The following is a 24,301-nucleotide window of genomic DNA, read 5'->3' on the forward strand; positions in this document are numbered from 1 at the left end:
ATATTATTATTATTATTATTATTATTATTATTAAAAGGAAATTCAAGTCACTCAATCATGGCTCTCAATAATGTTCTCTTACACTCTCATTATTGGCATGGCATATTCCTCTTACACTCTCATTAATGCTCTTTCACTCTCTTACACTCAATAAAAGCTCGTCATAAAAGATTCCTCTTTCACTCTTTTATGCTCTCATTAAAGCATATCATGAAAGATTCTTCTTACGCACTCGTTAATGCATATGTTACACTCTCCTTCTTAATGGCATAAGTTACAAAGGCATGTGTTCCTTCTTAATGGCATGAGTTACATTTCCCAAATGGGTATATGTTACTCCTCCTTTATGGCATGGATTCGTTGCTCCTCCTATATATATGTGCCTCATTCTTTCTCCCCTCACTACTTGTGCATTGTGAAAGAAGGATTCGAACTTGAGAGAGAGTTGAAGAAGATTGTGCGAGAGAGACTTGGAGAGTAAGAGCAGAACTTGGTGAGCCAAGATTGATTCAATGCTTCAGTGTTTCAGTGTTGATTCAGTTCATAAAGCGAAGGTTGATTCAATGTGTGCATCTGTTGCTGCTACTAGTGATCTTCATGCTAGAGCTTGTTCAGATTTGGTTGAACTTACTCATTCTCTTGATCTCCCATTGTACTTTGTATCTTTGTTGAACAATTGATTACTAATAGAAGAAGAATCTGGTTGGGTTTTACCCTTATGGGTTTTGCCATGGTCATTGAACCTAAATTCTTTGTGTCTCGTTTTGTTCTTGGTTATCTTCTATTGTGCATTTGATTTATGTTTTATCTACAATTGTTTATCTAATATTGTTGCATAAAGAAGCTATGTAATAGGTGATTGTTACAACATAGAACATCAGAATTTCAACATGGTATCAGAGCTTTGGTGAAGACAAATCCAAGAAGATAAGAGCTATCACTCCTTCCTTACTACTGAATTTTACTGCTGAAATTTTGTTGCTGAAATCTTACTACTAATGTTCTTCCAAGATTTCAAGGAACCCAAGATATGATAGTAATTTTGCATATAGTAATTAAAGTGTTGCATGTGTTTAATAGTTGTGGTTTTGGTACTTGTTTATGCATGCAAAAGTAAAGAATAGTTTTACTTTTGTTTATGCATGTGCAAGAAAATGTTGTCTTGAAAAGAAGTATAATGCATAGAAGGTTATGAAAGAATAATTAATAGAAATTGAATGTTGAAGATAGGGGGATTTTGACTCTCTCACATTATATGAGAAATGTGATAATCTTATGGTTTTGGTAATTTTGATATTAGAGTTTACTAACAATAGTGGTTGTAGGTAAGAATCGTGACTTTTGCCAAAGATGGAATGATAATTTCAAAACTAACCTCTTTAGTAGCAATCAAAGATGGATTGTAAATTTGTAACTAATATAATTGCAGGTAATGAAGTCAATATTTATAATTATTATTACATGCCTTCACTTTGGGATTAAGATTTGAAGATCTTTACAAAATCAATGGAAGACCTATTCAAGCATTGATTCATGATAAGTAATCATCAATATAAACCATGGCACCAAAAGTTTATTCATCATCACTATAAAGCATTACCTCATGTGAGAAAAATGGTTTCCGAAATGCCTGAGATTAGAGTGGATCATGATGGAGTTTGCCTAGTGTTCAAAATGATGCATTTCCTCTGCCAATGACATATGATTGATGGACAGTGATAACTTATGGAGGCTGGATCAAGAGGGAGCTAACAATTTCCTTCAATTCCCATTAAAAAATAAGTATTTTCAAGCCTTATGTTGTTTCTTTGTGTCAATGCTCTTGTTTAGATTTATCTTTATAGATCATTGGCTATTCTTCCTGCATGAGTATTTGAATCATTCTTTCACTAACTTCTAAATGAGGATGCGATCAAGAAAAGCAGATCTTGAAGATCATCAGGGTGCAAAATAGTGCAGAAAAAGTAAACTCCAAGAGGAAGTTGGTGCAAGGATAATGAAGGAGCCACTCTCAGATCTAGAAAAGAAAGAAATTCTTGCCTCATCACTAGGTATAATTTCATTATGTTTATTTATTTTGCTACTATTGCTCTTGCTCTTATTTTGGGATCAACAGGTGCATTTGATGAATGTGAGAACGAAGTCCTTTGTATCGAGATTGAGGAAGACGTCAAGCCATCTCATCACTTGAGTGGACAAGATCTCAAGACTTCTGCAAGGAAGCTAGAATTAGGAGAGAGAACACACTACCGTATAACCCAGAACAAAATGGTGTGGCTGAGAAAAAGAATAAAACTATCATGGAAGCAATGAAAGCTATGTTGCATTATTAGAAACTACCAAAGTTTCTATGGGGAGAACTTGATAACACAGCTGTCTATCTTCAAAATAGATCTCCTTATCGTGCCCTAAACAACAGGACTTTGGAAGAAGCCTTCTATGGTGAAAAACCCGAGGTTGGGCACTTGAGGATCTTTGGTTGCCTTGTCTACTTCCACATGCCAAAAGAAAAGAGGAACAAGCTGGAAGCTTCAGGTAAGAAATGTACGTTTGTTGGTTATTGTGAATATTTTAAAGCTTACAAAATATATGTACATGGACAAAGAAATATAGAGTTTAGCAGTGATGTAACATTTGATGAAGATGCAGCTCTTGGAAAGGCAAGAGACACTCCTCTTCCTCCTGCTAATGTTGATAGTCAAGATGATGCATTTGAAATACAAGAAAATCCTAAGCCTAAAATTGATCATGTTGATGAACCCATGGAGCCCATGGATCCTCTTCCATGTGATCCTCCTACTAAAAGGAGACCTTTATGGCCTCGTGACACCTTTCAAGATGTTGATAAACATGCTACTCCCAGAGGAACCTTTAGAGAAAGCAAGAAACCATGTCGGTTCCAAGGATATGTTGTAGCCATGAGCAACATTATTCAAGTTGAATCATGTACTTTTGAAGAAGTTGTGAAGGCTCAAGTGTGATGTATGGGAAGTGGTTCCAAGACCGCAAGGTAAGTTTGTTGTGTCTTCTAAATGGTTGTATAAACTTAAACATGGTGTTGATGGGAGTATTGAAAAATATAAAGCTAGATTTGCGGCCAGAGGGTTCTCACAGATAGAGGGAATGGACTATGATGAAATCTTTGCACCTGTTGCCCATTATACAACCATCCGATCTATTGTGGCTCTAGTTGCCAACCAAGGATGCTCACATTACCAAATGGATGTGAAGAATGCTTTTTTGCATGGCTTCCTCAAGGAAGAAGTATATGTGGAGCAACCACAAGGCTTTGAAGTACATGACCGAAAAACTCATGTGTGTAGACTGAAGAAAGCCCTCTATGGTTTGAAGAAGCTCCAAAAGCTTTGTATCCCCACATTGATAGCTTCTTGATGAAGCTTGGTTTTACTAGAAGCAATGTTGATCCAAATCTCTACTTCAAAACGGTCCAAGGTATGCCTTTGATTTTGGTATTATATATTGATGACTTATTCTTGACAGATGGAGAACCTCTTACCCTCCAGTGTAAGAGGGAGTTAGCTTCTGAATTTGAAATGAAAGATCTTCATTTGATGCACTACTTTCTGGGTCTTGAAGTATGGCAAAAAACTAGTCCTAATTTGGCAAATCCTTCTGAGTATCGACAACTAATTGGGGCACTGATGTTCTTAGTGAACACTCGACCAGAGATATGTTTTGCAATCAATACTCTGAGCCAATATATGATTAAACCATCTCATGCACACTGGATTGTTGCCAGGCTTGTGCTGAGAGACCTGCATGGGACCATCAACCTTGGATTGAAATATAATGTCGGAGATGTAAGACTACATTGTTACTCTGATGCTGATTAGGCCGGTAACTTTGCTAATAGAAAAAACACATATGAATGTTGCTTTAGCTTGGGATCTGCCATGATATCTTGGATGAGCAGAAAACAGAAGTTTGTAGCCCTTAGTACAGTTGAAGTTGAGTACATTGCGCTAGAGTTTCTAGCTATGAGGCAGTATGGCTGAGGAAGCTCTTTGGAGAGTTGTTTGAGCATGTGCTAGGTACGACAATAATATACTGTGACAATAAGAGTGGGATTCAACTAGTAGAAAATCGTGTGTTCCATGACAAGTCCAAGCACATTGAGATCAAATATCACTAAATCCAAGATATGGTGCAAAGAGTAGTGATGCTCCATCATATTATGACTGATGATCAAATCGTTGGCATACTTACCAAGTCTTTGCCAAAAGGGAAGTTCTTGGTTTTCAGAGAGCAGTTTGTGTTGGAAAATTTGAAGTGGTGGCTTGTTATATCAATTTTCCTTAACCTTAATATTTGTGTGAACTTCATTAAACTTTTTTTGTTCTTTAGTTAGACTTTATTTTTTTCATCAAACAAATATCAAGAACAAAACAGTGATAATAGAGGTCACAAAAATTAGGCTCTCCATCAAGGCAAAACCCCTCCAAGGGGAAAACCAAGAAAACTCTTTTCTTATAGAATCTGCGCAAATGAGACAACAAAGACCCAAACCCTAGACCAATTCCTCCTCCAAGTACCAAGTCAACCCTTCAACAAGTTCTTCTCTGATTTTGCACCAATCAGCTTCAAACTACAATTTCGACCTACCAACTTCAATATTGCAACTCGACTTGCAATTTTTGTCCTAGAACTTCGACCCTTGTTGTTGTTGCAGAAACCCTAGTTCAACTTCCTCTTGAGACCTTCCTAGAGCAAGACAACTCCTCCTAAGATCAACGAGGTCAAGATAGAGTATTCTTCCTCCCAGCAACAAGAAACTGCATTTTGTCTTACTGCAATACAATCCTACAATTTTAGCCCTTCTTGGAAGCTACAAAAACCCTAATCATTTGCATGTGTGAAAGAGGTTGAGCCCAAAACTAAGACTTTTGTCCTTCCTTTTTCTAGACCTTCGCTCTCTTCTTCTGCTTTCTAGCTATAAATTGAACTTCCTTCTTGAGATCAAACGTGTGAGTGAATAGATCCCAAATGAGGTCGAACTTCTTTATATCGCCTTTCCAAGGGGTCGAGTTTCCTCCTTTAGGCCGACTTGTACTTTTGGAGTTTCCAAGACTTTCTAGACTCACAATAAATGATTTTTCCAATTACATTTTGCATGGAAGGGTCTTACAAGCATGATGTTGACTCCTTTGACTCATAACAATAAATCCTAAGATCTAACAAACCCTAGAAGCATGAACAACATGCTTTCACGTAGAATACCATAAAAAATTAGCATGAAACCCATGCTTTAAAATAATAACTTTTTATTTTCTTCTTTCGTTTGTTACATAGGATACATATTGAAATGAGTACACCGATAATGAAGACCGAAACTAGTTACATTTTCAACACTCCCTCTTAACTAAGGAGGTTTTCATAATTGTACAACCAATACAACATCATGTAAGATAGTAATACACAAATGGTGATTAACATAAATCATAAATTCTCTCTCCAAGCCCCTACAAGTGATCTCTTAGTTGAGATATCTTCATTAGAAAGGATGCCATGTCCTCATTCTTTGATTTCTTCGTCTTGTATAGTTTATTCCGCAAAGACATATTTTGTCCCGGTGTACTTACAGAGTACAAGTTCACTAGCTTGTCATACATAGCCTTGGAAGTTTTCAAATTTGCAACAAATTGAACAATAGGATCTTTAAGGGATTCAACTATGAGTCTTATAGTTTGCTAGTTCTTGAGTCTTGTCTTTGCTAGGTTCAGTAATTTCCCCAGTTACATATTCCATTACCTCATGTTCTGTAAGTGCCAGGTCAATCCTTTTCTTCCATGCTAGGTAATTTGATGCTCCAACGAGCTTATTGCTCTCCTTGTAGAAAGAACCCATATGATCTGTAGATTCAGACATGGAGTAATGATATGATACTTACTTGATAACCAAGATTCTCCTTTTCCTTGATGATGTCTCTGACCTTTCTTGATGACCTTTGAAAAAACTTCAATTATGTCCTTGAAAGATGTTTCCTAGGATTCCTCCAACAACAACTTTCAAAAGTGATTAATGATACCAAGACCCTTTTGATGCTTCCTCCAAAGATGCCTTTCAATGAACCTTTAAATAGATCTCCTTCTCTCAAGAGACAACTTTTTCATGTAGTCTTCCTTCCAAGCCTTCCTTTAATGAGAGCTTGATGTGGTCTTGATCTTCTTTAATGTACAAACCCTCCTTCTAGATCAATAGGTCTTCTACTTCTTTTCTTCCACAAATGATTATGCTTGACAAGCAAACCCTTCTTTGTGTCCACAAGATAATCCTTCCAATTGCCTTCTTGTTCACCTTAGCTCTGATTCCATGTTGGAAATTGAAAGTGGCAACTTGTTATATCAATTTTCCTTTACCTTAATATTTGCTTGTGAACTTAGTTAACCTTCTTTTGTTCTTTACTTAGATTTTTTTTCATCAAACAAATATCAAGAACAAAAGAGTAACAATAGTGGACACAAAAATTACGCTCTTAGCCAGGGCGAAACCCCTCCAAGGGGAAAACCCGGAAAACTTTTCACTTCTTATAGAATCTACTTCAAATGAGACATATCAAAGACCCAAATCCTAGACCAAGTCCTCCTCCAAGTACCAAATCAACCCTCCAACAAGTTCTCTGATTCTACACCAACCAACTTCAACCTGCAATTTTGACCTGCCAACTTCAATACTATAATTTTCGTCCTGCAACTTCGACCCTTGTTGCTACTGCAGAAAGCCTAGTTCAACTTCCTCTTGAGACCTTCCTAGAGCAAGACAACTCCTCCCAAGGTCAACGAGGTCAATATAGAGTACTCTTCCTCCCAGCAACAAGGTACCGCATTTAGTCTTACTGCAGTACAATCCTAAAATTTTTACCCTTCTTGGAAGTTGTAGAAACCCTAATCCTTCACACGTGAGAGAGATTGAGCCCAAAAACAAGATTTTCGTCCTTCCTTTCTTCTTTTGGACCTTCACTCTCTTCTTCTTCTGCTTCCTAGCTACAAATCGAACTTCCTTCTTGAGATTGAACTTATGAGTGAATGGATTCCACATGAGGTCGAATTGCTCCTTCATACAGCCTTTCCAAGGGGTCGAGTTTCCTACTTTAGGCCAACTTGAAGCTACTAGGGCTGACTTGTACTTTTGGAGTTTCCAGGAGTTTCTAGACTCATCATATATTATTTTTCCAATTACATTGCCCAGAAGGGTATTATAAACATGATGTTGACTCCTTTGGCTCATAACAATAAATCCTAAGACCTAACAAACCATAGAAGCATGAAGAACGTGCTTTTACCTAAAAGACAACAAAAAATGATCATGAAACTCATGCTTTGAAATAATAAATTTTTATTTTCTTCTTTTGTTTGTTACATAGGATACATATTGAAATGAGTACAACAATTATGAAGACCGAAACTAATTACATTTTCAATAGCTTGGACTGACAAATGTGACCCTTCCTAGAGAGAGTGGTCATGGATGATGAGCCTTGGTTGTATGAGATCTTTGGCATGTGTTGACAAGTGAATCCCCCCAAGCAAAGATGCGACTTGGTTGTGTGAGATCCTTGTCATGTGTTGACAAGTGGATCCCCCCAAGCAAAGATGAGAATAGGTTGTGTGAGATCCTTATCAAGTGGGTTATTCCCCCAAGCAAAGATGTGACTTGGTTGTGCAAGATCCTTGACAAGTGGGTCATCCACCCCAATCAAAGATGTGACTTGGTTGTGCGAGATCCTTGTCAAGTGGGTTATTCCCCCAAGTAGAGATGTGACTTGGTTGTGCAAGATCCTTGTCAAGTGGGTTATCCCCCCAAGCAGAGATGTGATTGGTTGTGTGAGATTCTTGACAAGTGGGTTAACCCCCAAGCAGAGATGTGCCTTGGTTGTGTGAGATCCTTGACAAGTGGGTTATCCCCCCCAAGCAGAGAAGTGACTTGCTTGTGCGAGATCCTTGTCAAGTGGGTTATCCCCCCAAGGAGAGATGTGACTTGGTTGTGCGAGATCCTTGTCAAGTGGGTTATCCCCCCAAGGAGAGATGTCACTTGTTTGTGCGAGATCCTTGTCATGTGGGTTATCCCCCCAAGCAGAGATGAGACTTAGTTGTGCAAGATCCTTGTCATATGTTGGCAAGTGGCAATCCCCCCAAGTGAATATAGGGTGATAGATTAATCTCTCCTATTGTCCGTGGATATAGAGTGGTAGTTGGAGCTCCCATATGATGATTCTTCTTCATTAGAGTGAGTCATCATTGTTCCAGATGATACAGAGCATAGATTAGTAGTGAAAGCAAAGATCTTTTGTTGCAGAAAGAAATTCCTCCCTAGCTGAGAGGGAGTGTTGAAAATTTGGCAGCTCAGGGATGAATTTCTAAATATAGAAAGTCTCAAGTATGACTTTCCAAAAATAGTAAATCACCTTGCATCAATTGATAATCAAGTATTGCTGATGGAAAATCTCTTATGATCATCAATCAATCCTAATAGTTCAATTTCGACATAATCATCAATATTATCATTAATATTATTATTCTTATGATACTATTATATTATTATTAAAAATAAATTCAAGTCACTCAATCATGGTTGTCAATAATGTTCTCTTCCACTCTCATTATTGGCATGACATATTCCTCTTACACTCTGATTAATGCCTCACACTCTTACACTCAATAAAATCTCGTCATAAAAGATTCCTCTTACACTCTCTTACGCTCTCATTAAATCATGTCATAAAAATTTGCTCTTACGCACTCTTTAATGCATATGTTACACTCTCCTCCTTAATGGAATAAATTACAAAGGCATGTGTACCTTCTTAATGGCATGAGTTAAGTTTCCTAAATGGGCATATGTTACTCTCGCTCTTGCCATGTGAGTTACTCCTCCTTTATGGCATGGATTCGTTGCTCCTCCTATATATATGTGCCTCATTCTTTCTCCGCTCACTACTTGTGCATTGTGAAAGAAGAATTTAAACTTGAGAGAGAGTTGGAGAGAGCTGAAGAAGATTGTGAGAGAGAGACTTGGAAAGTAAGAGAAAAACTTGGTGAGCCAGGTTGATTCACTGCTTCAGTGTTCCAGTGTTGATTCAGTTCATGAAGGGAAGGTTGATTCACTATGTGCATCAACTGTTACTACCAGTGATCTTCATGCTACAACTTGTTCAAATTTGGGTGAACTTACTCATTCTCTTGATCTCTAATTGTACTTTGTATCTTTGTTGAACAATTCATTACTAATAGAAGAAAAATCTGGTTGGGCTTTCCCCTTGTGGGTTTTGCCTTGGTCATTGGAACTAAATTCTCTGTCTCATTTTGTTCTTGGTTGTCTTCTATTGTGCATTTGATTTATGTTCTATCTACACTTGCTTATCTAATATTGTTGCATAAAGAAGTTACATAATAAGTGATTGTTACAACATAGAACATCAGAATTTCAACACAAGTTGCATTGTGTTTATACGTCAAATAGGTCCCTTCCAGGACCGATTTGGTCTTGCAGGGAGAAATTTGAAATTTTTGACTCAAATAAAATTAAGTTTCTTGCTTCTTTCGAAGTCCAAATGGGACTTGACTCATGTATAATAGTTTGACTCATGACAAATATTCTTTTGAGAAGCATGAAAAACATGCTTGAACTAAATAACAAGTTAACTTGAGCATGAAACCCATGCTTGAAAAAAAAAAACATGTTTCTTCTTTTTCTTATAACATGAAATATATAATGACATAAGTACGATGATAATTATGAAGACCGAACCTCGTTACATTTTCCAACAAGCCACTTATTCTTGTGTTATAAGTGGATGATCTGATTTTGACAGACGCAGATAAGCTCATCCAAAAGTGCAAGAGAAATCTTACAGGCAAGTTTGAGATAAAAGGGTATGAGGCTGATGCACTATTTCCTTGGGCTAGAGGTTTGGTAGGGTGATGGGAAGATCTTATTTGGGCAAGGTAAATAGGGATTAGATGTTCTTAGGAGGTTTCACACGCAGGATTTGTTGAAAAGTGTAACTAGGTTCAGTCTTCACAATGACATGTAATTATGATTTTATGTAAAAGAAGTGTAAAGAAGAAAAATAAAATATTGTAATACTTGCATCATGGGCTTCATGAGCAAGAGATTTTATTTTTGAGTCAAAACTCCCATTGAGAGTCTTAAGGAAATATTTGTCATCTAGTCATAAAATAAGAGACTCATTGTCATGTAATGAAGTCATGTTACACATTGTAAAGAGTCAAACTTGTCTATGAAAACTATTCCTCCAAGAACTTGTCACGTGGCCTCTTCAAGGCGGCCTACAACGAATGAAAAACTTGCTAGATGATGGCAGCCTCCCTCATTGTCATCATATCGGCCTAAAGGACATTACATAGTGTGTATAAATAGCCACACTCGGCCTCACTTAGGAGCAAGCAATTCGGTGAAGAAAAGTGCAAAGAAGAGCCTACAAGATAAGTGCAAAGAAGAGCCTATAAGCAGAAGTGCGAAGAAGAGACTACAAGTAGAAGTGCGAAGAAGGGATAGCGAAGGATTCTTCTGGGGTTTCTGTGTTGGGGCATATACTCTCCCACGTACGAAAGAAGAAGGACCGAAGGCATCTCAAGAAGATCGAAGTAGAAATTGTTCAGGTGATCTTGTTTAGGCATAGATCTCGCAATAAGGAGACTGAGGAGAAACTTTATTCTGATGTTTTTGATCTAGGGCTAACCTAGGAGACCGAGTTTCTCTGGGTACGCTAAGAGGAGCAGTAGAGACTGAGATTCTCTAGAGGAAGCCAAGAAGAGCAGTGTCTGAGAGAGAAGAAGAAGAGCAGTTCAAGAGTAAGGGAAGAGGCAAAACATCAAGGTTAGTGACAAGGGTCTTGGAGGATTCTAGAGTCAAGGGTCTTTGTCATGGTCTTGGTATTCGTCAATTGAAGATCTATAAGAAGAATTTTTGATTGGGTTTTCCTCTCAAAGAGTGAGAGGTTTTGGCCCTAGCTAACAAGACTACACACTTTGTCTCTTGTCTTCTATTGTTTATTTGGTAATTGTCTTGATGAAAAGAACACATTGGTAATATAACGAAGAGAAGATCAATATACAAGAAGTAAAAGCATATCACAAGCAATTATCAAGAAGAGAAATCTCTTAATCATCATTGCCACAGATTTCTCAACAGTAGGCCTGTGACCATGCCTCTAGTCACAAACTAGAAGAAGGTTGACACGTCCAAGACGGAGCAAGCAGACCCCACACTTTATAGGCGGTTTATAGGGTCGCTTGTGTATTTGGTAAACACATGAACAGACATTTGTTTTGCAATTAACTCTTTGAGGTAGTTTATGGTCGAGCCTGCCAAAGCACATTGGGTTGCTACCAAGCACGTATTGAAATATCTCAGGGGGGCAATAGAGTACGGACTGTGGTATAGACAGGTTGAACGGCTTCACTAATCCAAATTGGGCAAGGAGTTCCATAGATAGGAAGAGCACATCGAGTTGCACGTTTAGTGTTGGATCAAAAGTTGTTTATTGGTTTAGCCTGAAGCAGAGACCTATTGCATTGAGCTCAGTTGAGGCCGAGTACATGGCTACCATTCTGGCAAGGTGCGAAGCAATCTGGTTGAGGAAGTTGCTTGTAGGCTTATTTCGATAGGAGCTAAAGCCCACTATGATACACTATAACTATCATAGTTGCATCAAACTCTTTGTTAATCCAGTGTTTCACAATCACTCAAAGCACATCAACATATGTTATCACCAAATCGGGGACATTGTTCAGAGAGGCGTAGTCACACTCTAGTGCGTACCAACAGAGGAGCAAACGGCAGACATTCTGAAGAAGGCTTTGCCAAGGAGCATACTTGTTTACCTCATAGAGAAATTGGGTGTAGTGCAGAACACCTTCCTCTATAAGAGGGAGTGTTGATTGGAGTAGAGAAGTAAGGGTTCTGCTTGCCTAGGTGTTAAGGCTAGCAAAGGGTCCCACAAGACAACCACTTAGTAGAATATTAATTTATTTAACTATTTCGTAAAGTTAGATTTAGGAAAATCTTAAAAATCCTATGTTAACTTATGATTTAATCTCAGCCCTTCATATAGATCTAATCTCAGCCATTGAGAGTGATTGTGGGGCTTAGGTCAAAATTATAAGAGGAGATAGAGTGAGGAAGTGGCCAATTCAAAGAGCACAAGCAGTGTGTCAGCTCAGCGAAGGGAGAGACTAGGGTTTCAACAGATCGCATAGTTTCAGCAACCAATAGGGAGAGATCGAGTGAGGGTTGAGTTTCTCTAACTCAGAAGACATTAGCATAGTCTTTCAACTCACACATGTGCACAGAGACACAAAGTTGCATGTTTGTACAACTTGCACTGGGCGTAGATAGGTCGAACTGTGCGGCCATATGGCAAAGCAAGTGTGCAAAAGGGAGATCAATTTGTCTTGAAATTCGATCAATTGTTTTCCTATTGTGAAAGGGAAGTTTTCCCTTGTTGTAAATTTTTTGAAGATTACCTTTTTTGAAGATAATAAAAGACACACAATGTTTGCAGGTTTTCCCTGGAGTTGGTGTTTCCTAGGTACATTTTGTGTTTTATGCATTGAATGTGTTTGTCTTCTAATTTATTTATTTCCACTGTGCACGCAAAGTTTGAAAATTTAGTGTATTTGTAATTTAAGTTTCTAGAACAGTTGTTGTTTGTATGTTTGGTTTTACACTTAGAAAATTGTGAATCAATTACTGGGTTTTAAGGAAATCTAACATGAAATCTCTTGGTTTTGAATTCAGTGAGACGACCTTCATCTAAAGCAGACATTTGAGGGTGTTACAGGAGAAAAATTCATATAAATTAGTAGGAGAATCAAGGAGACAACTTGTATAAGTTTACTCTCTAGGAAGAGCCTAAAAACTACAGGGTTTGGCAAATTAAGCTTAACTCCACCTTGAATGATCCAAATTGATTGAGAACAGATGCACGAGAAGAAGACATATCAAGCCGTTATAGGTTGAAATTTTATTGAATTTGGAGAAGGACACGCAAAGATATAGCAAGTCCATGGTTGGCCTGTAGACCAATCCCCATAGATCTTGTAAAGCAGGTCAACTTAACTTGTGATAACTTTAGGCAAGTCGGTCTAATTCAGGGGATTCAAACAACAATTTTAAGAGGGAATTGAGGAGATTAACAATGCAACATTCGTGTCATTTGAATTTGGGTTTGTGGAGATATTGAAGCTTAAGGTTTCAGATATAAATCCATATCTGCTAGGTCAATACTTGTTGTGAATCACGATTGTCGTTAGACTAAAACCTGTAGGTGTTAGCCAACAATCGCATCGCCAGAGATAAGGATCCACGAGAGGCAATTAGACAATGTTGTGAAACACACGGGGAACATTGGTTTATCCAATGTCCAACAATACTTGTTAAAAAAATGAATGCACCCTATGTGAGAAATATCAAATATGAAATATGTGAATTTTATTATATGGTGTTAATTCATAAAATGTGGGGGATCCCCTTTTATCTCACCTATTAAGCAGTTGTATTACTAATTGTTTAACCACTTTATTCACTAATTACAACTTATCATTAATCATTATTTCCTTGAATTTGCTTCATAATAATGTGACCTTATTACCTTTAACTTTATTATTGCAATTATTATTCCAACACGTCCATTTCACATGAAAATCTTGTTTTTAACTATCTACCTATAATATCTATAGTACATATTATCATAGATATAACCTCAATAATAAATAATAATAGTACAATAAATGTCAGAGGCAATAATTATAATACATGTCAGCTCTCTCCAAAAGGCATCTCATCTCCAATATGAAGGTTCATATGTAGATTTATACATGTCACATCCTGATTAAAATCATCACCACTTCAATGATATTATCTTTATTATTATTTGCAAATTTTATCTGTTAACCTATTTGTAATATTTTCATAGCGCATTATTTTTGCTCAACACTACCCCTCTTGCATTCAAAGATTCAAAATTTCACAAGGATACGATTACAAATGATGAAATAAGAACATCTTATTTTATTCTTCAACTGATAATCTTTCTAGAACCTGGAACTTGTTTTAGTGCTCCATTGAATTGATGTATCCTTCACCTTGAAAGCAGAAATTACCTACAACCTAAGCAATCATCTTGCCATCGCTTCTTTATAAAGAAGAAATCCACCTAAGCAAAATATTTGGCGATCTCTTCTCAATAAAGCATGAATGTCTTCTAGGGTTTTGTTCAGTTTATGCTCCAAATCTCAATTTGGAGTGAGGTTAGCTTTGGAATTAGATGCCCTCTTCATTGCAGGGCACATATTGGACCATTATCAAGGTGGTGGCATAAGGAGCACATATTGGATCATTGTCATGGTGGTGGCATAAGGAGTTGATTACTAGTGCGGACAAGTAGGCATGGTCTCAATTCTTTTCTTCATGCATATGACCCCAACTAGAAGAAATAAGGGCATTGATTATGGTGGTTGGTCCACATGGACTAATTATAGACAAAATAAAGACAAGGTACAAGCAAAGTTGGATTGGATGTATGGACCTTGGGAGTACAGTCCTTTTTCAGGTGAACAATGATCGGTGAATGGACGTTACAGATCAGAGCATTTCCCTATTCAAAGAGCCATCTTAGTTGTTTAATATAGATTTGAATCCTTCAACTTTATTCAAGATGAATGTCTTGCATCTCGGGTCTCCATATTTTTTAGCCTTGGGGCAACATGATTGGAACCTTTCTCCTCAACCACAGAGGAGATCAGGGCTGGCTCTGTTGAAAAATGTGTAACTAGGTTTGGTCTTCATAAATATGAAAAGTCCTTTTTTATTCTTGTATATTGTAAAATGAAAGAAAATTTATTTTTGGAGCATGGGTTTCATGCTCAATGTCTTTTATTTTAGAGGTCAAGCACCCATTGAGTGCTTCTAGGGTTTGTCCTAGGTCAAAAAGTCAAAAAAGTCATTGTCATATTTCGGGCACATTGTAACTTGTAAAAAGAATTATTTTTGCATTTAAAAGTGTAAAAATACCCTTCAAGACCAAGTCAGCTTGTCAGCTAAGAAGTCGACCTATTTTGAAGATCTTAGTCCACCTTGGAAGCCTATATATAGGAGGGAACTCAAGCTCATAGAGACACAATTCATTCTCTTATCAAGCAAGTGAAGGAGAAGAAGAAAGAGGATAGTGAAGAAGGAGAAGTGCAAGGATCAAGTGTTTGGGCTAATTTCTCGCTCTTCACACATGCGAAGAAAGGAAGCTAGGATTTATGTTGTTGGGTTAGGGTTTTGCCACTGCAGGATAGAACTTGGAAAAAAGGGAGGAGAAGGTCATCCTCAAACCCTAGAAGAAGGAGAAATTCAAGTGAAGGTCTGAAGAAGTCTTGGAAGCCCTAAATAAGTTCACATGTGTGGAAGTTGTTGCTGTTGGGAGGGCCAAAAATTTCATACCTTGCAGTAGAGGCCAAAATTCTGTTGCTAGGTTCGAAGTTGTGTTGTTGGAAGAGATTTGACTAGGTTTGACTTGGACAAAAGGAAGCACATCATCAAGGAGGTTGGACTTGGTCTTGGAAGGGTATTGGTCTTGGTCTAAAGGTCTTGGAATTCGTCAATTGAAGAATCTATAAGAAGAGAAGAGATTTACGTGTTTTCCTCTCGAGTGGAGAGCTTTTGGCCTTGGTCTGCAACTTATATCTTGTGTTCTTGTGTACTATTGTTCTTCTTGTCTTGGTAGTTGTTTGATGATAAGAACAAACATAATAATAAGAGAAGAAGTTAATAAGTAAGAAAAAGTAAAAAAGGCATCACAAGCAATTATCAAGTAAAGAGAAATTATCCTAACTATTGCGCTATAGATTTCTCAATAGGGTCCTCTAGAAGGAAGTTGTTGCTTACCAAACGGCCAAGTTCATGAGAAGATGGGAGCATGATTGATCCAAAATGGATCCAAATTAAGAAATTTTTAATCTATTGCAACAGCTGAAAATTATTTTCTAATTGGTTAAAAAATTAAATGCAATTTATTTGCTACGGAAAATAACAAATAAAATCACAACTGCAATTTTCACCATAAAAACACTATGAAAAATAATATGTTTGAAACTGAGAAATATCGAGCACACACAAAAATTTTGACATAGTTATTTTTGGAAATTATCCTCGGAAGAAACCCAATGCGAGAAAACCGGTGCAACAGTTAGGGTTTTATTATTATGCAGCAGTGAAATTCGGAGTACAATAAAACAGATTCCAAACTAACAATCCTCTCTGAGAGAAATACTGGCAAAATCACTGAGGGAATTTTACCCTCCTCCACAAGCAATCCCGGCTCAATCTGACAACTCAAACTCAGTTATACATGCCCCTTTTGCGCAAGCTTTTGCGCAACCTGTAACTCGTACTACTAAGATCTTTTGTTGTTGAAGTTGTGTTGCGTACTGCTGTATCAAGAAGTGTCTCTCTTGCACTCTGGGAAATCTTCCCGACCTCTGGAATCTTAAACGACCTCCACTCCAACCAAATTGAACTGCCTTCCTAAGGCTTTTGCACAATCCCTACGCAGCCTCCTAGAGAAATAACTCGGCCTCCTTTCGCTACCTCTTCGGAACTGGAAATCCTCCTCCGGACTCACTGTCTCAATGTCCCCTCTCTGGCTCGAACTCTCTTCTATTGATTCACTGTGACTAGGAAGCTCGATTTCTGCCAAGGAACTCGACCTCAAGTGTGTTCTTCTCCAACCCCATTGACCTCCCCTCTTATAATCTCCAATTGGATCACCAACAACCAAGATTAAATCCTCATCGATGGATGAGATCATTTCTGAGTCAATCCATGTGAGTTTCTAGAGAATTCTCACCTTACTCAATTAATTCCCATTAATTAATCGATTTCCGTAAGTTAGACTTGGGCATTTTTAATTATTAATCAATTAATTTAATTGAGTTGTCTCTAGGTGGAATTTCCATAAACAATTTATGGGTTTTGGAGATCTCATGTGTTTTAGACTCTCCACAAAGTTTGAGACTAGAACATCATCCGATGCTACCAAAACTACCACAAATAATCACTCGTTTTACACTTTGTAACAAAAAAATTAATTTTGGCAAAAGTTTGAAAAAAAATGTCCGAAGAGCCAAATCCATAAGAAGATGAATTGAATCATCTCGATGGTTGGCCTTTGAAGGCAACTCTACTAAAAAAATGCTGTTGGGGACAAAGAAGAGCAAGGAAGATGGAAAACAAATCAAGATTGGGAAGAAGAAGAAATCTGCTCAAAGATCAGAGGAAAGGGAGTTGTTGAGCCTGTTCACAAAGAGTGAAGACTGTTCCTGCGCCAAAGCAATCTGCAAAGTACAGCCAATGAGTAAGAAAAAACAACATATCCATGCTAGCATGTATAGTTCATCCTTTGTAACAATTTTCTGAGCATAACAAAAACCCCATTGCTTGTTTTCTCATTTGCATTTCCAGGGTAATATGTTGTCTATTTTGTGATTTAAATGTTGTATGAATAAAATTGCCGGAAGTAAATTCTTTAAATTCCCAGAGCTTGATCTGACCTCTAATCGATCATTGGCATAAGCTGTGTGTGTGTTTACTGTGAAAACACAATACAGCAATACTCCCTCTTACCTACAGTCAATTGACTTTATCAAATTGCTGGTATTATGAACAATGTGGCCTATTTATTATGAATGTGTCTGATTAGCTCATGCCTGAGAGTATTGGCAGCCCCTACAGCCATACATTTATATGATTTATTAATTTCTTTGGGGCATGTGTTGCATTTTGTTGGATGATACTCTGTCCCATGCCCATGCCCAATGCATTTGACTCCCACAGCTCGCTTCTTCCCTTACTCAACTTGCTGAGATGGTTTTCTTCTTTAAATGTTGCGTGGGATCTTGGATACACCAGAAATTGAACATACATTGATTCTCTCTGGCTCTGTTCTCTGGTGTAAAAACTCTTTGTGCTTTGTTCATAAAATTGACAAGCAACAACAATACCAATTGGCAACTTGAAGAGGCATGTGTTCGAACTTCTACCATTTGTAGGCAGTGTTCTACTAGTACAGCCATGCATCTTAACCAGCTGCTTGAGTAAAGAGTCCCAGGTGAACAAAATTTTATGAATTTGGTTTGCAGCACAGCAGATAAACCAAGCAGTCAAACCTCATGGCAATGAACAGAACCATTATATTTGTCTGCTGCTAATTAGTGGAAGAAAAACTTAGAATCTATCTCAAATTACACAGAAAACATAGAATCAAACTAAATTTTATTCTAATTCCACAAGCATCCATGTTGGTGAAATGAGTGGGCTCTGTATCTTTGTTCAGGAAGAGGCCACTAAGTTGAAGTTCCTGGTTCATAAAGTTGAGCATAATATCCAATTTAAAAGTCCTGTAGCATGACTTCTTAACATTTCTAGTTTATGTTACAAAAGTGAATAAAATCATTCTGAGGAAAAGAGCTATAGAGAAAAAAGATTCATGCCTGATACAACTGAGGACCATTGTCATCATAACCAGCAACCAAAAGTGAAACTCCAAAGGGTCTTACTCCACTGAAAACAGACATTATTGTTAGCCATCATTTCAACCTAGAATAGGTGAGAAGAATCAAGTATAAAACACAGAATAAGAAGATAGTTATTATTGCATACAGTGTAGATCAACAATCTTACAACTCCTGGACCATAGTGCAGCCACAGAGAACAAAATTATTTGTCATAAAATTCAACATACCCGGATTGGGTAAATTCTTGCATCACAGTTGCTGTTTCCCTTACAAGTTGTGTAACAGGGATTGGTTCCTACAGACATGACAATGTATAAAAATGTTTAAATTAAGTGCTATGAAAATGAAGGTTGATCTAGTTGGTAAGCACCATTGCAGACATCAAACAGAAGAAAACAGAACTTGGTACGCAAATAAAGTAATTTGAATTACTTGATAGAAAAAGTATCAAACACAAATAGAAATTTTGAAAAATTATCAAAAATAGTAAATACAAATAGCAATATACGTTCTGGATAATTTGAATAAACATATAACATGATAGAAAGCTCTAAACTCAATATAGCAATGGCCATATATAAATGGACTTCATGGAAAGAAACAATTAACATTGAACACATCACAATATATATTCTACAAAACAGTTTTCAAACATTTAGGTTGTCAAAAACATCTCTCTTTCCCATTTCTTAATGATAATTTGATGTAAAAATATTAAGTCCGAGTCATTTACAATGTCAACCTATTCAAATGAGATGGTGCTCTAGAAGCCATTTTATAACAAATGATCCTAACTAGAAACATCAAACATACATGCACATTGCAAAATATTTTAGAAGGCAATAAACTTTGAATTAATGTCGTCAGCCTCGGATTTTTTAAAGAGTTGGCTGGGCTGTGACTTGGCAAGACTCAGTAACTATTTTAGACTTGGAAAAGAGAACAATAGGTCGGACTCCTGAGTCTGAAACCAAGAACACCAACTCTGGTGAGTGGGGAATCTCCCAGAAGAGTCTCTGGGAGTTATTGTCCCAGCACTGACTCGGCGAGACTCAACCAGACTCAGGAGTCTGAAAAGAGTCTAATAATGCTGCTTTGAATCCACATTCATAGTGAAAGTGCCAATCATTTTCAACCCTTTAGCACCAACGGGCATTGCGAAGAATGGGGAAGTCAATTTGAAATTATGCATTGATATGGAAGAATCATAGCATTTCCTAGAGCATAAAGAAAAAGTTCCATTGGCAACACTGGCTTGGAACCTCTTCATTAGAGGAACAAATATAAGAATCTAGAATTATTTCATATGTATGAAGTGTACTTCCGAAAGTGATCAATGGATTGACTAGCTGATCTTTGGAATCAGATCTTGCCATCAATTACAGGGTATCTTCATTTTTCTCAGCTTTTGCAGCATAATTTGAAATTTTGGGTAGCATATTGTCCTATTTTTCAGGATAGCAATTTCAGTAACATCACTCTCAGTGCTATTCACAACAGGCAAGCTATCTTAACTTTCTGCAATATTAGATTTGGCAGATCTCTTTTCATAATGATGCAAATTCTTAGGTTTGAAGACAAATGCTCGCTTGTATTTGTCACAACACCAGACACATTTCTTTATAGAATTAGGTACTTGTGCAGAGAAACCAAAGCAAAATATCAGGAAGAGAAAAAAACCTTCGAACAGTTTTAACTTTTAGGTCTTTTTAAGAAATTAAGACACGTCAAAAGCAGTTTCTCAAACTGAAAAGCAGTGAGCACATCGCCTTGATTTTTTTCTCTTTAACCTTGCTTGACAATAGTTTTCTGATGGTATACAAAGAAATGAAGACATAGCAAGCTCATTTGTTCTGACAGGAGGGGCTTGGAGGTGAATGGCCAAAATTAAATCAGATGACACAAAAGATTTCAAACAAAGGATTTTTCATGTGCTTTGATGCTTGGAAGCTCATCCACACAGGTATTTATGGGAAATTATAGTATACCATGTAAAAAGACTAAGTAGATACAATTCATGAGAGAACAGCAGTCAAGAACTACTATAAATATAGCTAGACCAACCAGTGTTGCAAGCATCCGATTTTATCGTGGAAACGCAATTTTTTGGCCTAGCCAAAGTTTGCCGATATTTACTAATATTTTGGTGGCATCTTAATTTGCCGATGGTCACTGATTTTTACTGATATTTTCTCAATTTTTATGATTTTTTTCTCCAGACCTTGCCGATTTTATCCCAATGCCAATGCTTGCAACACTGACCAACCATGAATAATGAAGTTCACCAAATTTACATTACAAAATATGTTATTCACGAATAATAAATATACATGTATATTAAGGTTTCATAACACAAATCCTATCAATCAAACTGAATAAACGGTTTCCCTGAGATTATTGAGCAAGAATAAACTAATTCAATCTTTAGTTCTTATCTATGTCGCCAAGCTGTGTACACTTAATCCTATGTGCATGCAATGACTACGGGGTGTGCACTTAATCCTAGATGCATGCATTGGATTTGGGGTGGGCACAACTGCACCCAGGTGTGGGATGACACACCCCAGCTTGTCAAGGGACACCATGCCTCCCTTAAATTTGGGGTGCATCTTGTATTATGGAGATGTCACGAGTTATATTACAAGTGTGATGAACCATATCACAGAATTTTTACAGGGGCGTGATAACATTTCAGAAAAATATATAACATATAGAATGTGTAATGTGTTATAACGTATGTGTGTGTGACACAACCCCTACAACCAAAATTCAAATCCAGAGCACCCACACCTGCACCCCTATTAGGATAATTTAACACTAGAAGCTAGATTAAATTCAACTTGGTGTAATGTAGAGTTATGTTAAGTGTACTTTTAGTGTGTTTCTTTACTATCCCTTTGTTCTAAATTAATCCACAGACACTGTCATAAATGAGTGATCCAACAGTTCAAACATCCCCTCAAAATTTATTAACACTTGATCTGTGACCAAACACCAGATTGTCCATGATCTCTGTTTTAAAGAGCATGGAGGGTCATTTGTAGATGAACGAACTCAGACACATGCTTCTAGAATATTTACCACATTAATTAATACGCACACAATAACAGGATTATGCAAAGAAAGAAGAGAGAGATTACTTGATATTATTAAGAAGTACAATTGTCAATACATATAAGTCCCATACAGCCACTTAAATTATGAATAAATACTATTAATTAATGACATTTGACTATTAACTTGATTTTTCATTGTGAAAGAGCTTTAGGGTTGGTAGTAGAGGTGGACCAGAAACCGGCGGGGGAAAGCACAGAACGAGGGTTTGAACCAACAGGGGATTATTGCTGGCAGCCATGGAGGGGCGAGGAGGGGGGAGTTCCACTCCCTCCTACAGCCATGTAGTGGCAAACAGAAGCAAGGAAGCGGGTTCGAATCACTTCAAAAAACCAATGGAGGCAAAAACGGAGAGGATTAGCACAAAAAAGCCAGAAAACATCAGTTCTCATGAGCAGGAAGAGAATCATGAGGAAGTTAGAGGAGAGAAGAGAACAGGAGGCAGCAGTCAAAGAGCTGAGCACAGGAGTGTGACAGGACTCTGCAAACCCAGGTCAGCCATTAAACCACGGGTTGTTTTAAATAATCCAGCGCTACAGGAGCACAGGGATCACATGGCGGCATACGCAGTTATATGTAAATTTATGGGGATATGGCCAACGAAGAAGGTTTTGCAGGTTTGGATAAGAAACCAATGAAAACCTAAGGGGGAAATAACCCTCCACCTTGGGTCCAAGGGTTTCTTCACAGTGGTGTTCACAAACTTAGAGGACAAACACAGAGTGTTCGAAGGAGGACCATACTTTTATGTTGCAGCTGGCCTCTACATGCGACCCTAGGTGATAAATTTTGTCCCGAAACGAGAAACATTCACATCAGTACCGACATGGATACGACTCTACTCCCTACCTTTAGATTACTGGTTCCCTGAATCCTTAAAAGCCATCGACAATAAATTAGGTCATTTTTTAAAAGTATCAGAGGCGCCTCTGTGAGGAAAATACACCTCCTTTGCTCGCATATGTGTATAAATGGACCTATCAAGAGCACTTCCGGATGAAATCATTCTAGAAGTATATGATGAAGAATGGGTGCAGGCGGTGGACTATGAACATGTCCCATTCAGATGCCGTAAATGTCATGAACACGGGCACCTCATCAGAGATTGCCCTTTAAACAAATTGGAGAACAATATGAAAACCAACACAGGCAAAGACCCCGAAGGCTTTACCAAGATGGGAGGCAAAGGGAAAGGAGGAAAAAAGTACCAAAGGAAAACTAGCAAGGATAAACACCCAAGTCATAACAGTTTCAAAATTTTAGAAGAAGAAGGTGGGAACAATGCGATGAACCAAGCATCGGAGGATAATCCTGTAGAGAAGGAAAAAGACGCTAGCATGGAAGATGCACCTGAGAACAACAAACTAAAGGAAGATCTGCCAAGCATCATGGAACTCGGCAGGGACCATGAGATGACCCCAAGTGAAGTTGGAACAGAGGACCATGAACTACAGGAGATTCTTGAGAGGGAGAACCTCGATCTAGAAAAGTTCTTGGAGCAGGGAACCACCAAAGGGGTTGATTCTCTACCACAAGAGGACTTTGACAGAGTACAACAACTCTTCATCTAGAGATCTCAAGCAAAGGGTTCTGGAGTCAAATGAAACCATGAAAGCCAGGAAAATAGACGGGTTAAGACAATGGAGGCAACATCAGGACACTCTTCCAAGAACCCATGCAAGAAAAGAGGAAGGAAAAGATAGAATGAGTTGCTGACAGAGTGTGGGAAACTCATGATTAACTCAGGTAAGATGAAAGATCTTACTAGTTACTCATTTACAAATCTTTCATAATGAAGCTCACGACCTGGAACATTAGGGGTCTAGGCAGTAAAAGAAAACAAAGAAATCTTAGCAATAGAATAAAGGAAAAAAAAAACCAGACATGGTGTTTATCCAGGAAACAAAATGTTCAATAGATAAAATCAGAGAGATACATAGCAAATGGCTCATTAAGTATGAGTATCTAGAAGTTAAAGCAAACAACACGGCAGGAGGGATTCTCACACTCTGGAATCCCCAGAAACTTGGAATCTTGGATGCCGAAGCATCCAGGAACTACCTTTCAATGGTGATCCAACCTTTGGGTGATAAGGAAATATATATGATCACAAATTTCTATGGTCCTCAAAAACTTGAAGACAAACTCAGGCTTCTCACCTCACTGGAGGGTTTGAGAGAGAGACATCCTATTATGCCCTGGATTCTGGGAGGGGATTTTAATATGATCAGATCTCTTACAGAACAAAAAAAAAAAAAAAAAAACTGGAACTAGAACACTAGGCAGAGACTCCATTGCATTCCAGCGCTTCCTAAATGACATGAGGCTAGTGGACACGGAGACAATAAATGGTACCTTCACCTAGAACAATAAGAGGGGAGGGGCTTCTCAAGTTGCCTCTAAACTAGATAGATTTATAATCTCGGAGGACCTCCTTCTCACTGGCCCTGCCTTGACTGCATCAATCCTTCCTTTTGGAGGCTCAGATCACTGGCCTATCCAACTTGAAGCTTCTTTTATAGGCACTCCGAGGAACAAACCTTTCAGGTTTGAAAATGTCTGGCTCACCCACCCTGACTTCATTAGTAATATTGGTAAATGGTGGGTGGAATATTTGTCTGTTCAAGGCACTAATATGTTCCTTC

General features: G+C 37.8%; 1 protein-coding gene across 1 annotated transcript in view; it reads right to left on the reverse strand.

Moving 5' to 3' along the window:
• Positions 1-24,301, reverse strand: part of LOC149186160 (proteasome subunit alpha type-2-B) — a 133,010-nt gene that overhangs the window by 11,507 nt on the left and 97,202 nt on the right. The window contains exons 6-7 of the mRNA XM_089410920.1: positions 18,770-18,837; positions 18,519-18,588 (exon numbers count right to left, since the gene is read on the reverse strand). Coding sequence (XP_089267046.1) covers positions 18,519-18,588; positions 18,770-18,837 — 138 coding nt within the window. The remainder of the gene's footprint in view (positions 1-18,518; positions 18,589-18,769; positions 18,838-24,301) is intronic.

The sequence above is a fragment of the Pinus tabuliformis genome, chromosome 3_1 (genome assembly GCF_031772625.1).
Source record: "Pinus tabuliformis cultivar Carrire ecotype Pingquan chromosome 3_1, CPIR1, whole genome shotgun sequence".
Classification (NCBI taxonomy): Eukaryota; Viridiplantae; Streptophyta; class Pinopsida; order Pinales; family Pinaceae; genus Pinus; species Pinus tabuliformis.